We start from the raw sequence: 16,946 nt of genomic DNA on the forward strand, positions 1-16,946 counted from the left end.
TGCAGCACGAGTCTCACAGACAACATGCAGGACACATCACAGAAACCTCCACACAACACACTCTCCCGGCCCTCACCTTCCTACCCCGATCTGTACCCTCACCATCCACCAGCCCCTGATGCCTGTGGAGGAAGGGCCCTGCCGCACTTGGGTCTGGACTTCGTCTCCTCTGGGCACAACCCTGTCTTTCATCATCTTTTCCCACTGTTGACTGGCTCCCGTCACCCAACTGTCCTGCTCTGGCACCTCTTGCCTTTGCCCCTGCACCCCCATTTCCTGCCGCCCTTCCCACCAGGCTTTCTCAAAAGCCTCATCCGTACCCACAGATCCCGCCTTCAGCGCGTCCTGGTAGCTGCTCCTGCCTCCGCGGTTCCAGCCCTGATCTGCTCACCACTCTAGTCCCCGTCTCGTGGTCTCGTGGTTGGCTGCTCCCACCTTCCCGAGACTTTTCTTCTCTTGGCTTCTTGTTGCCCGTTTTTGCGACTGCCTGCCTTCCTGTCCGTCAGTCTGTCCTCCCCTTCCCCTCTACCTGTTCTTCCCAGGTGATCTCATTTAGTCTTTTTTTTTTTTTAATTTTTTTTTCATCTAGTCCTCTTGATGTGGTTTTGGACCACAGGTGAGGTTCAGTGGGATGAAGTCCGGAGCCCATAACCAAGAAAAAATTCTTAGTACTTCTTTGGTGCAAAACGGTGGTTTTATTTTTTTTTTTTTTAAGATTTTATTTATTTATTAGAGAGAGAGAGCGAGCACAGGCAGACAGAGTCACAGGCAGAGGCAGAGGGCGAAGCACGCTCCCCGCCAAGCAAGGAGCCCGATGCGGGACTCGATCCCAGGACGCCGGGACCATGACCCAAGCGGAAGGCAGCCGCCCAACCCACTGAGCCACCCAGGGTCCCAAAACGGTGGTTTTATTAGAGCACAGGTGCAGGACCCCAGGGCAGAAAGCGGCTGGGGGCGGGGAGAGGCGCCCTTTGGAGGAACTGCTCACTACATCCTTGGGCCTTGGGAGTTGGCGAACTAAGGAAAAGGGAGGTTTCAAAAGAATTTTCGTTCTCTAAAGAGGACCTACCAGATAACAGAGGCTTTGCCATTGTCAAGTTAAGGTCCTTTACCCCTCTAGCAAGGCATTAACAAGAGAGCTGGGGGGTTCCTGGAGGAATGTCATGCAAAGGTCTTCGGGTTAGCTTTCTGCTGGCTCTGGGTCTGGCTTTCGATGACAGTGACCCTCAGATCTCCCTCCCCGCCCTGGTGTTTCCAACTGCCCCCTGAGCCTCAAGGGGTGGGGAAGGGGGGGGGGGATCTCGATGATGCAAGTTTGGGAATATAGGTCAGGCTCAGTGGGGTGGGGTTTGAAGCCTCCAGCCAAGAAAGAATTCTCAAGATGTTTTTTAAGCAAGGGGACAGGACCCCAGGGCCGAAAGAGCTGCCCTGGGGTTGTGAGGAGCAATTGGTTTTCTGCTGTGGGACTGGGGGACGTAAGGCTAGGGGAGGTTTTCCAAGGCGAGGTTTTCCAAAGAATTTTCGAGTGCTGAAATGGACCTGCCAGATACTGGAGGCTTTGACATTGTCAAGTTAAAGTTGTTTTCCCCTCTGGCGAGGCATTAACAATAAGATAGTTGGAAGTTTCCTGGAAGAATGTCACTCGGGTCCCACCCAGGCGTGTGGGGGAGGGGTGGTTTTCAGGGTGTCAACCTCACGCCTTGCCTTCAGCTAACCTTCTGCTCCCTCGTCATCAACAAGGCAGCGGGGAGGAGGTCACGGATTCCCAGCACCCAGCGTCTGGCTGAGGGCAGCAGCCTCTTCCTGGTCTCCTCCCTCTTGCCCTTGGCCCCAGCCCCATCTGTGCACAGGGATGAGAACAACCTTTTCACAGACAGACACCAGATCAGACCATTCTCTGCTCAAAAGCTCCAGCGCCTTCTCCAGTGCACTTGGAATCAGTCCAGATGCCTTAGCCTGACATGGACCGCCCTGCAGAATCCGGCCGCCACCTCTCTCCCCAGATTCCTCGCATCCTTTCACTCCCTCGGCGCCAGACATCAGCCCGCCAGACTTCCTTCTGCCTCTTGGACACTCCAGGCCTATGCCCAGTTGGGCCTGTGCACTGTGACCTTGGCCTGGAACGTGCTTTCTTCTAAGAGTTCCTAGGGAATGGCTGGCTCCTTCTTGTCCTTCAGATCCCAAGTTCACTGACAACACACCAGCAAGGCGGGTCCTGACGGCTCAGCTACTCTTACCATCTTGCGGCCATTGACTGCCCTGTAGAGCGCTTCTCACAGGCAGCTCTTCCCCTGGGGGACTTATGGGTTGTTGAGTGTCTGGCTCTATCAGGATGTCAATTCCAGGAGGACAGGGCCCCTTTTCTCACTGTTCTAGCTCCAGCTCCTAGGATAGACCTAGCACAGACACTCAACACGTACCCCTTGACCTCACCCATGGGACCATCTGTGTGAATTGGTCCCACACTCAGCATATGAGGGTGGTCTCCTTACAAGTGTCCGTCCCCGAGAAGTGGAGACAAAGAGGGCACTGCAGAGGGCTAGCTGTCACTCGGAGACCAAGATCACAATATCATTTAACGTTTCTGCACTGCCTGTCACCACCGTGCAAAACAAAATGTAGTTTCTTTGTACTGAAATAACATAAAATCCCCCTGAGAGTTATTTCAGAAACCCAGCTAAAGATTCAGTTTTCTGCCCCAGAAATAGAAATAATCAAAAGCTTTCCAACTGTGAAATCCGCTGAAGTCTTACTGGGTGAACGAGGATGGACTGGTGGAATTCCATGGTGAGGACAGAGCCTCGCTCTTATTTTTAGCAGACTCACTTTCTCATCTGCTCACAGAAATAGCTGTCTGTGTGCAAAATATGTTTTTCAATGGCAACAATCTGTCTAAGAGTCCGCAGTTCTAAGCTGCTTTAAGTCTGACCTGTGGTCTGTCCTTTTCTTATCTAGTGTTGGGAGGTTCTGCCGAGTGGGAATGACAAAGCTTCTAAATGTATTTCGGGCTTCTGATATATGAGACTTGGCTATAAATACGGGCTTCTGCTTTTTAGAGGCGGGGCCATTCATTCATTTAACAAATATTAGAGAAGATCGGCAAAGACAGTCTTTAGAAGGAACAGTCATTGTCAGATTTCTTACCTGCAATCAATGGGATCTCCTCCAGGAAGAAATGTATTCAAGGAAAATGGTGGCACACTGCTCCCCAGGGAGGGCCAGCTCGTTAGTTTCAGAAGCCATGCCACGGAGAACGATGCCCAAGCCGTCCCATCTCTGCCAAGGGACGCTGCTGGGCCCCGACCAGTGCTCCTGGGGAGTGGGAGCTCCAAGCTCCGCTCTGCTTCCTTGTCAGCAGTCATCCCAGAACCGGAGTCTGTGTGGCGCTGTCTCATCCCTTAGCTCATTTATACCTCAAAGGGTCAGGCAGGTGCCGTGCATCTGAAGGGTAGACCGTAGGTGAAATGTCTGCATCCCAGCCACAGAAGCAGCTGGGGGAGCGGCGTAAGTCTTTCACCTCGGGGCATGGATCTTGTGTATATGGAGAAGGAAGGACACACATGTGACAGTAACATCACCAGAAAGAGCACTTGGAGCTGAGAACCAAAGATGAGGAGTCAGCCATTAACAGAATGAATGGAAGAACCTTCCAGAAAAAAGGGAACAGTATGTGCAAAGGCCCTGAGGTGAGAAACAAAACCAAAAAAATCCTTGAGATATTCAAGGAACAGTGAGAAGGCCAACGATACTGTACACACTAGCCCATATAGGAAAGGAGCAGGAACTGAGGCTGGGGAAGTAGCAGGGACCAGGCCCTGTACAGCTGGGAGGGTCATAGTAAGGAGTATGGGTATAATTTAAGTGCTGCAGGAATCCATTAAAACAGGGAGACGACACCCTCCCATTTATATTTTTACACGATCACACTTGTCTTCTGAATATGGAGAATGTAACAGAAGGGGACAGACGACCAGTTAGGCTTTTGTGGTTGTCTCAGGAAGAGAAAGTGACAGCAGGTGGTGAGAGTGAAGACATGAAGTGTGTTTTGGAGCCAGATCTTTCAACAGGTGCTAACCCACTGGCTTTGGAATGGGGAGGAGGGGCAGGGAAGGAAAGGAGGGAGCCAAGGAGGATTCCCTGGGGTGTGGCTTAGGCATCTGAATGGTGTCCTTTTACTCAGAGGAAGAGGGGAGATAAGGTTACCAAGAGTTAAGGTTTGAACTTACTTTAACATACGTGTGAGACGTTATGGACGCAGGTATCAGCTAAGTAGTTCGGTCTGTAAGACTAGGCTTTGGAGGGGAGGTCTGGATTAAAGAACGAACAAGTCCTACCGAAGTCGTCTATATCAGTGACAAAATATGGGAGCTAGGAGTGAAAGACCCCCATGGAGCCGTAGGTGAAGACAGGAAAACAGACCACTTTGTTCTGGAAGATCTAAATTTCCCTCCAGGTGATACCACCTCTCAGCTGTACAGCTTTCAGCAAAACCGAGCCTCTGTGTTCTTAACCTGCAAAATGAACATCACGACTGATACTCATTCTTGCAGATTGAGTCCAACGACAGGAAATGCCCAGGATTTTTCAGTCGCATCCTATCGGAATGTCTGCTCACTTTAACCAGTTTTCCCGAATTGCAGAGCATGGGTACAGTAACGGTTGTTAAGAGGAATGACCCCCCGGGGTGCCTGGGTGGCTCAGTGGGTTGGAGCCTCTGCCTTCGGCTCAGGTCATGATCCCAGAGTCCTGGGATCGCATCGGGCTCTCTGCTCAGCAGGGAGCCTGCTTCCTCCTCTCTCTCTGCCTGCCTCTCTGCTTGCTTGTGATCTCTGTCTGTCAAATAAATAAAAAAATCTTAAAAAAAAAAAAAAAAGAGGAATGACCCCAACTCCTCCAGCTCATGCCCATACCTGCTAATACCAGATCTGCAAAGCCCACTGCCCTCCCAGATACTTCTGGGCAGCCCCAGATTGAATCCCACATTGGCTCAAAACCAGGTTCCCTGGCTGCCCTGTTCCGTTACAGCTGAGCCCTCGGCACAGGGGATCTGAGCAGCAGGGTGAGCACATGGGGCAGAAGGGTTCCCTCTCCTCTGGGCCGTGGTGGGGAGGGGATCCCAGGGCGGTCTCAGCTTACCCCCCAACCACACAATAGTCGCCTTGCCTCACAGCTTGGACCTGGTCACTGGTCACAACCCAAGAGACTCAGTAGGGAAGTGTCCGTTCTAGACCTTCCAACACCCTTGCAGGCAGGTAATTACTATCTTTATTTGAGAAAGGAAGCTGTAGACTCAGAGGCAATCAACTTAGCCCAGGCCACACAGCTGACCTCTACCGACATGGGGACCGCCCCACTGCCTCTCCAACAGACTTGGAACCTCGGCCCGGCCCAGAGGAGCTCCCCATTGAGCCACAGGAGAGAGCAGGTTACGCTGAGGGGTGGGATCTTGCCTATTTCTTAGAGAGGTGATGTAAGTGGGGGTTGGGTGAGTGACAGAGACTCAAAATGACAGTGGTTCAAACTAGGTTCAAACTTGCCAATCCAACAGGATTGGAGGCTGTTGAAGTGCATGTATTCTCTGCGATTACAGGTCTCTGAAGCCTTAGCAAGGAGTTGCGATGCTTCCTCAAGTCGGGAGCATTTTCTCTCTCTCACATCCCAGGACCCATTTCTACACACTAAAAAATCAGTAACCGTCGGACAGCCGGCTGCATGGACAAGGGAAGTCCTCGCAGCGTGCCTCCCATTCAAATACCGTATTTCTATAAAAGCGAAGTGGCTGTTGCGGCTGGTGGACTGCTTGTCTGCTGTGTGGTGGGCCATCTGTTCAACATCGTCCAACGCTTCCACCTCCTCAAAGACAGAACAGAAGTGTCTTCTCTCCTTGGAAGCCCTCCAGCTCCCCCTAAGACAGAATCTTGAGCGTTCCCCACCCCGGATTCCGATGATACTCTGCTCGTTCGGCTATGGTAGACCGTTTGTTGTCCCCCAGTGTGGGAGAGTGCTGGCTGCCATCTTGGACCCTAAGAACAAGGCTCCTGTCTTAGGAATGTGGTAACCACGAGCTGGGAGAAGTCAGTATCGCTAAGGATTTGTCACCGCCGAAATACCATATTAGCCCCGCAGTGCCTACCTTCAGAATGTTCTGTGGGAGGGAAATCTCTACCTAGTTTGAACCACTGTCATTCTGAGTCTCTGTCACTCACGCAACCCCAGCTTACGTCACCTCTCTCAGAAATGGGTGAGACTTCCCAGCCCTCAGCGTAACTGTCTTATTTCCTGCTCTCTCCTGTGGCTCAACAGGAAGTTCCTCCGGGCAGGGCCCAGGTTCCAGGGTGTGCCCAGTGGCAGACCCCTGCGGTAGCCACTCAGTAAAATGTCTCCTGAGGGAGGTGGGGGACACTTCCCATGAGCTTTGAACGCATGTGCTGACTTCATCCTCCTAGGGACCCAGGGGGAAACCAAGACCACCAAGAGGTTCAGGGACTTGTCCAAGATTAGCAGCTACTTTGAGGGACAGGGGCTGGGACGGGCGCCCTGGCCTGCTCCATCCCCAGGACGTGCGTTTTCCACATCAGCCACCTCTTGGCCATGCTCCCGGGTTGGAGGGCTGAGTACTGGTCTCCCTCCACGTGTTCTGTCTCTAAGAACAGCAAGATGTGTCTACGAAATTTCATATGCTCTGTAATCCTCTCAGAACCGGTTTTATGAAATTTTTTCTTTTTTTTTCCCCCTCCCCTGGAGTCTCCTCGTCTGAGTTCAACCACTGAGAAAGACGCTTCGGCCAAGAAGAATTCAGCAGATACACCCCAAACCCAGAATGCCACAAAAGGTACATTAACTACCTAAAAAGGAAATGTAGGCGTTTGACGTGGTTGTGATCTCCCAAGACCTAGGTACGTGAGTTTGTCCAAACATAGTTTGCCACCCTAGTTTACACCTGTAGTTCTAGCCTGGGGCCTCGGCACCAAGTAGTATCTGAGGAGAGGACAGAATTATTTTTCAGGGGGCGCCTGGGTGGCTCAGTCAGTTGAGCATCTGCCTTCAGCTCAGGTCATATTCCCAGAGCCCTGGGATCGAGTCCCCCATCCGGCTCCCTGCTCTGCGGGGAGCCTACCTCTCCCTCTGCCTCTGCCTCCCCCTCTCTCTGCCTCTCATGAATAGGTAAATAAGTAAGCTCTTTAAAAAAAAACAAAACAATTATTTTTCAGTTCAACAAGCACGGATTAAGTTCCACTTTGATGATGCATTTAGCACAGTGCTCATATCTGTGGGAAGAGAGGTTGTTAGCTATGGAAGAAGAAAACCCAAGACATGATTACTGCCCCCTCTGCCCTCCACGGCGCCTTCAGAAATCAGCATTTATTGAGGCAGGAACTGATTTGTGTCCAGGTGTTAATTTATGAAGGAGACTGAGTGACCACACAGAGAGGCCAATGCCTTTGAAATAAAAGTTCGCTACTCACAGTTCTGCTAGAAACAGAGGCCCATGGGCGCCTGGGTGGCTCAGTGGGTTAAGCCACTGCCTTCGGCTCAGGTCATGATCTCAGGGTCCTGGGATCGAGTCCCGCATCAGGCTCTCTGCTCGGCAGGGAGCCTGCTTCTCTCTCTCTCTCTCTGCCTGCCTCTCTACCTACTTGTGATCTTTCTATGTCAAATTAAAAAAAAAAATCTTTAGAAAAAAAAAAACCAGAGGCCCAGTGCACCATGCAGGGCCATGGGGGGAGCACCTGTGTCCATCAGGAGGCAGGACGGAGCAAGGGGAAGGCATAGGCTATGCCCTTTACCGGAATTTCTTTACAAAAGATAAGGCGTGTAAGGGCAACAGGTTAGGGTTAGCTAGTTGGAGTGTTTCTGGTGGGCTTTGGGGCATAGGGGTCGTCCCTAGTTGTCTGGCACCTGTTCTCTGGGTGATTTAGGGCAGGGGAAAAAACCTGCTGTTGCATGTGAGAGTTAGGGAAGTAGGTGGTCCAGAGCATGGGCTCTGGATCCCAGGGGAGACTCAAACAACTTTGGACATTAGTTTTGCCCTGTAACTACAGAATGCCAAATAGACAAATACAGAACCTGAGTGAACAAAGAACAGGAACTCCTAAATATCATTCTAGACAATTGTGTACGTGTCATCATTATCCCCCCAAAATTAAACAATCCTTTTTCTTGATGGAGAAATGAAGGCTCAGAGTATGGGAGTTATATTTCAATCAAGCTGTTATTAAAACAACAACAGGGCTGCCTGGTTGGCTCAGTGGGTTGAGCCTCTGCCTTCAGCTCAGGTCATAATCCCAGGGTCTTGGGATCGAGCCCCACATGGGGCTCTCTGCTCAGCAGAGAGCCTGCTTCCCCTCTCTCTCTCTCTCTGCCTGCCTCTCTTTCTACTTGTGATCTGTGTCTGTCAAATAAATAAAACATTTAAAAACAAACAAACAAAAAACAACAACAGCAACAACTGGGGAACTACCCTTGAGAGATACAGCCAGATTTCAAACAGAGGTAAATATTTGTAGGAGACTTTCCAAAACATAAACATGCATTGACTCTTTTTTTTTTTTTGAACAAAAAAGGGGTTAGGGATTCTGATCCCACCACTCAGCCAAAAATTCATGTATCACTTTTGACTCCCCTCGGCAAAACCTTAACTGCTAAGTGTTGACTAGAAGCCTCACCAACCCCATGAACAGTTGATAAACACATATTTTGTAAGTTATATGTAGGATAGGCTGTGTTCTTACAATAATGTAAGCTAGCAGAAAGAAAATGCTATTAAGGAAATCATAAGGATGGCGCCTGGGTGGCTCAGTCAGTTAAGCATTCGACTCTCAATCTCAGCTCAGATCTTAATCTCAGGGTCGTGAGTTCAAGCCCCACGTCTGGCTCCATGCTGAATGTGACATCTACTTAGAAACAAAAACAAAGGCCAATTATATATTCAGTTCATGAAGACCCATACGTCAAAGAGGAAGATGTAAGGGCCTATGTAGCCAGAGCAATTCCATCCCGTTAAACAGTGATTTTGTTGTTTATGCAGTAAAACTTAAATGGACCCTGCCCCCTCCTCAGGGAACTTACTTAAAGCAAGTCGGGGAAACCAGTCCCAGGTAACAGAGCCCAGATACAAGGGTGGGTCAGGTCAGGTAGAGATAACAGCCCGACTGCAGGGATGAGTCGGGTTAGGTGGAGACATCAAATCAGTAGAGCGGGCACACTGTCTCCCTAGCTACCAAGGAGTGTGGGCCTTGCCTTTTGGGAGCCTTTTGGGCGCCAGTTCTGACCAAGGTGATGGGCTAGTGCAAATAGCTACTATGGGGTGAATTGTAGTTCAATTGGCCACCCGTGTGTGACCTAGCATGACTGTGCAGTTTTCTCTGTGTGTTACAATCTCAATGGCCACCTGTGCGTGGCCAGCCTTAACCACATGGCCTTTGCTCTATAAAAGTTAGTCTGTAAGGCAGGGGTCGCCCTCTCTGTAAGAGGCGACCCCGAACGGTCGGTTTGATTCTCGATGCTTGACCTTCGCTTTGTATCAGTCTCGTTCCTTTGACTGTGGACCCAACAGAAGTATCAAAGGGACTTAGAAAATATTTTTGAACTGAGGGCAAATGAGACCTTTTTTTCCTAACATGAGCAGTTAATGCTATGGATTTCCCTCTGCACGCTGAGGCCTTTCACAAATGTTTTGGATGCGGTCTTCTAATTTTTATTCAGTTCAGATTGTTTCCACTTTGTAGCGATTAGGAAGATTGCTGCTATGGGCCTCCACGTACAAGGTTTTGTTTGCAGTATGTTTTCATTGCTCTTGGGTATATGGAAACCAGGGGGTGCACTTGCTAGGTCCTATGGCGACATTTTGAGGAACTGCCAAACTGTCCTCCAGAGTGATCATCATACACAGAAGCATGTAGGAGGAGAAAAGTCATCTATTATATGTGCTGGATATAACCACATATATATACACTATTTGTATTATATGTTTGCTGTGTATATTATATACTTACTATATATGACCAAATATTTATAGTTTCTATTGTTTTCCCATTGTTCTTCTTTTTTTCAAGATTTTTATTTTTAAGTAATCTCTGCACCCAATGTGGGGCTCGAACTCACAACCGTGAGATCACGCGTCCCATGCTCCAACAAATGAGCCAGCACCCATACTGTTTTTTCATTATTCTTAAAGTTCCAGGTTTTTCTTTGGTACCATTTTCCTTCTACTTGGAAAAAATTTTTTTTAAAAACCAAAACAATTTTACAATAGGTCTGCTGGCCATGAATCCCTTTTGTTTTGTTTTTTTTTCATCTGAGAATGTCCTTATTTTGCCTTCATCTTTTCTTAAAGCTTTTATTTATTTATTTGGCACAGAGAGAGAGAGAGAGAGCGCGTACAAGCCCATGGAGCTGCAGGCAGAGGGAGGGGGAGAAGCAGGCTCCTGCTGAGCAGAGCCGGTCCCAAGGACCCTGGGATCATGACCTGAGCCAAAGGCAGGCACTTAAATGACTGACCCACCCAGGTGCCCCTTCACCTTAATTCTTGAAGGATATTTTTTCTGGATATTCTGGGTCAGCAGTTCTTTTCTTTCAGTCCTTTAAAATGTTCCACACCTATCTGGCTTTGATGCTCTGATGAGAAAACCCAGGCATTTACATAGTCATTTCCCTTTTTTGTAATGCATTTTTCTCTGGCTACCCTCAAGATACTGTCTTTGTCTTGGTCTTTCAGCTAGTTGATTACAGTGTGTATGGGCGTGGGTTTCTTTGGATTTGACTTGTCTGGGGTTTGTAGAACTTCTTGAACCTGTACTTTTCGTCTTTTGCCAAAATCGGAAAAGTTTTCAGACATTATTTCTTTGAATAAATTTTTTTTTAAAGATTTTATTTATTTATTTGACAGATAGAGATCACAAGCAGGCAGAGAGAGAGAGAGGAGGAAACAGGCTTCCCGCTGAGCAAAGAGCCCGATGCGGGGCTCGATCCCAGGACTCTGGGATCATGACCTGAGCTGAAGGCAGCGGCTTAACCCACTGAGCACCCAGGCGCCCCTGAATAATTTTTTTTTTTTTTTGATACCACACTCTTTCTCCTTTCTTTATGGGACATTGATGACACAGATGTTACACCCGTTGATATTGTCCCATAGGTCCCTGAGGCCCTGTTTATTTTTTCCAGTCTTTCCATCTCCACATTGTTCACATTGTGCGGCGTAATAAAAATACAGGTTTGGTCTTTGTCCCCAGTTCCTAACACAGAGTTCTTAAAACCCTCGGAGTTTCCCAAGTGATGGGAGTGTCTTTTATTATTTATAAAGAACATCTTTCAACCACACCTGAGTATATGCTAATAAAATGAGTCAGGTTGGGGCTCCAGGCAGGTTCAGGTTGGGCTATCATTACCAGAAAGACCAGACAGGAGTAGAGGATAGGAACTTTCAGCCCCACCCCCTCCAACCTCCAGGGTGAAGAGAAGGACTGGACACTGAGTTATGAAAACTCTTCAGGTGCGCCTGGGTGGCTCAGTGGGTTAAGCCTCTGCCTTTGGCTCAGGTCATGGTCTCAGGTCCTGGGATCAAGTCCTGCATCGGGCTCTCGGCTCACCCTCTCTCTGCCTGCCTCTCTGCCTACTTGTGATCTCTCTCTCTGTCAAATAAAGAAATAAAATCTTAAAAAAAAAAAAAAACCCTCTTCAACAGTGTGGTTTGGTGAACTTCCAGGTTGCTGGGCACATCAGCAGGCTGGGAATGTGGTTCCACCTCCATACCTTGCCCTACGTATCTCTTCCATCTTTCTGAGCTGCCCATATTCTAAAAGATTTTATTCATTATTTGAGAAAGAGAGAGAGCGTGAGTGAGCGAACACAAACAGGGGGAGTGGCAGAGAGCTAGGGAGAAGCAGACTCCCCATGGAGCAGGGAGCCAGACGTGGAGCTTGAACCCAGGACCCCGGGATCATGACCTGAACCAAAGGCAGGTGTTTAACTGACTGAGCCACCACCCAGGCACCCCTCTGAGCTTCATTTTTTATAATAAATCAGTGATAGTAAATACAGCACTTTCCTGATTCTGTGAGTCATCCTAGTGAATTATCAAACTTGAGAGAGGGTCATAGGAACCCCCAAATTTGTAATAGGCTAGATAGAACTGTGGGTTACTGGGCATCCCATTTGAGACTGGTACCAAAAGTGGAGACGGTTTTGTCAGACCAAATTTTTTAACTTGTATGATCTGAGGCTAACTCAGATTTGGTAGATTTGGAACTCAACTTAATGGAGACCCAGTTTATATCAGAGAATTGGAGATTTGGTGTAGAAGAACCACACATGTGGTATCAGAAAATCACACAAATTGGTAATTTCTCTTTTAAAAAATTTTTAAGTTAAAATTCAATTAATTAACATACAATGTATTATTAGTTTCAGAGGTAGAGATCAGTGATTCATCAGTCTTATATAATACCCTGTGCTCCTTACGTCATGTGCCCTCCTTCATGTCCTCACCCAGTTACCATATCTCCCCACCCCTCTTCCCTCCAGCAACCCTCAGTTTGTTTCCTATATTAAGAGTCTCTTACGGTTTGTCTCCTTCCCTGATGTCTTCTTGTTTAATTTTTTCCTCTCTTCCCCTATGATCCTGTTTTGTTTCTTCAGTTCCACATATGACTGAAATCACATGATGATTGTCTTTCTCTGATGGACTTATTTCCCTTAGCACAATACCTTCTAGTTCCATCCACATTGTTGCAAATGGCAAGATTTCATTTTTTTGATGGCTGAGTAGTATTTCATTGTATATATATATATATATATAGATATAGATAGATATAGATATATATAGATAGATATAGATATATATACACCACATCTTCTTTATCCATTCATCTGTTGGTGGACATCTGGGCTATTTACATAGTTTGGCTATTGTGGACATTGCTGCTATAAACATTGGGGTGCAGGTACCCCTTTGGATCACTACATTTGTATCTTTGGGGTAAATACCCAGTAGTGCAATTGCTGGGTCGAAGGGTAGCTCTATTTTTAACTTTTTGAGGACCCTCCATACTGTTCTCCAAAGTGGCTGCACCAGCTTGCATTCCCATCAACAGTGTGAGAGGATTCTCCTTTCTCTGCATCCTCTCTAACATCTGTTGTTTCCTGACTTGTTAATTTTAGCCATTCTGACTGGTGTGAGGTGATATTTCTTTGTGGTTTTGTTTTGTATTTCCCTGATGCCGAGTGATATGGAGCATTTTTTCATGTGTCTCTTGGCCACTTGGATGTCTTCTTTGGAGAAATGTCTGTTCATGTCTTCTGCCCATTTCTTGATTGGACTATTTGTTCTTTGGGTGTTGAGTTTAATAAGTTCTTTATAGATATTGGATACTAGCCCTTCATCTGGTAAGACATTTGCAATTATCTTCTCCCGTTCTGTCAGTTGTCTTTTGGTTTTGTCTACTATTTCTTTTGCTGTGCCAAAGATTTTGATCTTGATGAAGTCCCACTGATTCATTTTTGCCTTTCTTTCCCTTGCCTTTGGAAATGTGTCTAGCAAGAGGTTGCTACGGGCAAAGTCACAGAGGTTGCTGCCTGTGTTCTCTTCTAGGACTTTGATGGATTTGCTCTCTCACATTTAGGTCTTTCATCCATTTGAGTCGATTTTTGTGCATGCTGTAACGAAATGGTCCACTTTCATTCTTCTGCATGTGGCTGTCCAATTTTCCCAACACCATTTGTTGGAAACTGTCTTTTTTCCATTGAACATTCTTTCCTGCTTTGTTGAAGACAAATTAGATAATTTCTGTTGATCTATCTTCAAGTTCATTGTCTCTTTCCTCTGTCACCTCAGTTCTGCTATTGCTCCCACCCAGTGAATTTTTTTTCAATTGTTTTATTTTTCAGTTGTAAAATTTCTATTAGGTTCCCTGTCATAGCTTCTTTTTCCTACTGAGACTTACTATTTTGTTTTGTTTTGTTTCAAAGTGTTCGCCCTTACTTTTTTTTTTTAAATTTTATTTATTTATTTGACAGACAGAGATCACAAGCAGGCAGAGAGGCAGGCAGAGAGAGAGGAGGAAGCCTGCGCCCTCCTGAACAGAGAGTCTGATGCGGGGCTCGATCCCAGGACCCTGGGATCATGACCTGAGCCAAGGGCACAGGCTTTAACCCACTGAGCCACCCAGGCACCCCCCGCCCTTACTTCTTACAAGCATTGTTGTAATGAATGATGTACAGTTTTCATCTGATGGTTTCAACAGTGCCCCTTCACCTTTTTTTTGAAGATAGTTTGCTAGGTACAGAAGTCTACCTCCGTGCTTTGATGATTTCATTCTATTGCGTTCTGCCTTCTCTTGTTACTATTGAGAACTCTGCAGTCATTCTGATTGTTATCCCTTTATAGATGATCTTTTGTTTCTCTTGGCCCATCTTTAAGATAGTCTATTCACCTTTTCCCACTGCAGAGCCATAATTTTGTGCAAGAGTTGGATCTTTTATCCTGAACACTCTTCCTGATTCTGCTTAGCATTTATTTATTTATTTATTTAGTCTGTTTGTTTGTTTTGAGTATGTTCTTCACCCAACATGGGGCTTGAAATCATAGCCCTGAGATCAAGAGTTGCATGCTCTGCTGATGAAGCCAGCTAGGTGTACCTCTGCATAGCATTTTTGAGGCCATCAAATTTCTCCTTCCTTATTCTGTGGCCACTTGTAGAGAATTCTGTGCATGCCCTTGAGTTGGTCTTACCCTTATTATTGCATGCTTTTTTTCCCTCACTCAACTGTGAGTTCCTTGAATATAGTCTACTTCCAACACTGAGCACAGGCCTGACACATAGTAGATGTTCAGTGGTTGTTTACTGGATAGATGGATGGATGGATGGACAGATAAGTAGAAGGACAAATGTGTGGCTGCAGGTGTATATCTGGCTAAAATGCAAGTGAAATTGCATGAATTTACCTGAGCTGCTACTTCTAGCACCTCCCAATGATCTGAATACACGCAGGCATTTTCACACTAATAGGAAGCTGAGATCTGCGATACGTGCTTTCCCATCACAGCTGAAAAGCTCCAATGAGCCCTTTCCTGTTAACACTGTATTGACAGAGCATCCTGGTCAGACTCTGGTCTTGAGGAAAGCTGCAAAACTAGTCAAGAGGATATCAGAAGCAAGAGAACATGAGAACATGCTTCCCAAGCAGGTGAGCACATGATTGGAAATTAAATAGTAGAGATGATTTAAGATATGGGAGATCTGGTGAGGAAAGCTGGCTCTGTGAAGATGTCAGGGTAAGAAATGGGGTATTTCTTTTTTTTTTTTTAAGTTTTTTTTAAAGATTATTTATTTATTTATTTGACACACAGAGAGAGATCACAAGTAGGCAAATAGGCAGGCAGAGAGAGAGGGGGAAGCAGGCTCCCCGCTGAGCAGAGAGTCTAACATGGGGCTCGATCCCAGGACCCTGAGATCATGACCTGAGCTGAAGGCAGAGGCCCAACCCACTGAGCCACCCAGGCACCCCTAAAGTTTTTTTTTTCCTTTTAAGATTTATTTATTTATTTGAGAGAGAGAGAGAGAATGAGAGAGAGAGAGAGCATGAGAGGAGAGAGGTCAGCGGGTGAAGCAGACTCCCTGCCGAACAGGAAGCCCGATACAGGACTCAATCCCAGGACTCTAGAATCATGACCTGAGCCAAAGGCAATCGCCCAACCAAATGAGCCACCCAGGTGCCCCTAGAACTGGGGTATTTCTGATTATAGACTAGGGTGATATAGTCAGGAAATCTAAGGGTAATTCCTAGGTGAGGTAGGTACTAGTTAGTTGAGTGAGCATTTCATCTGGATTTCTCCAGGGATCTAAGTTACCCCCTTGGAATTCGGGAGCCTTGGTGTATTGAAAAGAGGGCACTGAGTCTCAGTGTCCTACTCGAGAAAATGGGATGATAATTCCTAGGTCATGGTGTTCTTATGAGGTTTACCTAAGGTAGTGTTGATAATAAGTAATGATCACTTACTATATGTCAGATATTAAACTAAACCTATATGTGCAGTATATTTTATTTTCCTGTCTCAGTTCTCTGGGATAATTATTCCTGATGCTCAGAGTATTATCCAAATTCACAAAGCAAATAAGTGATAAAGGCAAGACTTGCAGGCAAACCTGTCTGACCCTGAGCTTGAGTTTTCATCTTTGAGCTTTGCCACTAGCAAAGTCCCTAGAACTTGAAAGGCCCTGGGTTAATGTGTGTTCTCTCCTCTTCTCCTCCCCACCCCTAACTCCCCCACAAACCTCTGCGGACGGTAGTTACATCAGTGGCACCTTCCGAGTTCTTGAACTTTCTTCATTTCTCCATAGTTTACCTCTGCCTCTTTCCGCTCAGCATTTAGGAGTGAAATTTTTTCTTTTTTTTTTTTAAGATTTTTATTTATTTATTTGACAGAGAGAGATCACAAGTAGGCAGAGAGGCAGGCAGAGAGAGTGAGAGGGAAGCAGGCTCCCTGCCGAGCAGAGAGCCCAATGTGGGACTCGATCCCAGGACCCTGAGATCATGACCTGAGCCGAAGGTAGCGGCTTAACCCACTGAGCCACCCAGGCGCCCCTAGGAGTGAAGTTTTGAGAAGTAGCAGGACATGCTGGGAAAGACATTCATGGGTTCAAATCCCAGTGCTGCATCTCATCAACTGTGTTACTTAAGCATGTTGTTTATCTTTTCTGACCTTATTCTGTAAAATGGGGGAAATAGGGGCACCTGGGTGGCTCAGTCAGTGGAGCATTTGTCTTTGGTTCAGGATCTCAGGGTCCTGGGACTGAGCCGCACATCAGGCTCCCTGCTCCTCTGGGAGTCTGCTTCTCCCTCTGCCCCTCCCCCCTGCTCTTCCATGCCAGACCCTATGCCCCCTACACAGAGGCAAAGGCTATTTTCCCATATATCCTTGTAGAAATGGCTGACGGATGTCAAGGGAT

The 16,946-nt window shown here is 47.0% G+C and overlaps 1 protein-coding gene across 1 annotated transcript in view; it reads left to right on the forward strand.

Annotated features, from left to right (window-relative positions):
- Positions 1-16,946, forward strand: part of FAM227A (family with sequence similarity 227 member A) — an 81,212-nt gene that overhangs the window by 32,484 nt on the left and 31,782 nt on the right. The window contains exons 11-12 of the mRNA XM_046013197.1: positions 6,745-6,832; positions 15,089-15,183. Coding sequence (XP_045869153.1) covers positions 6,745-6,832; positions 15,089-15,183 — 183 coding nt within the window. The remainder of the gene's footprint in view (positions 1-6,744; positions 6,833-15,088; positions 15,184-16,946) is intronic.

Source organism: Meles meles, chromosome 7 (assembly GCF_922984935.1).
Source record: "Meles meles chromosome 7, mMelMel3.1 paternal haplotype, whole genome shotgun sequence".
NCBI classification, from domain to species: Eukaryota; Metazoa; Chordata; class Mammalia; order Carnivora; family Mustelidae; genus Meles; species Meles meles.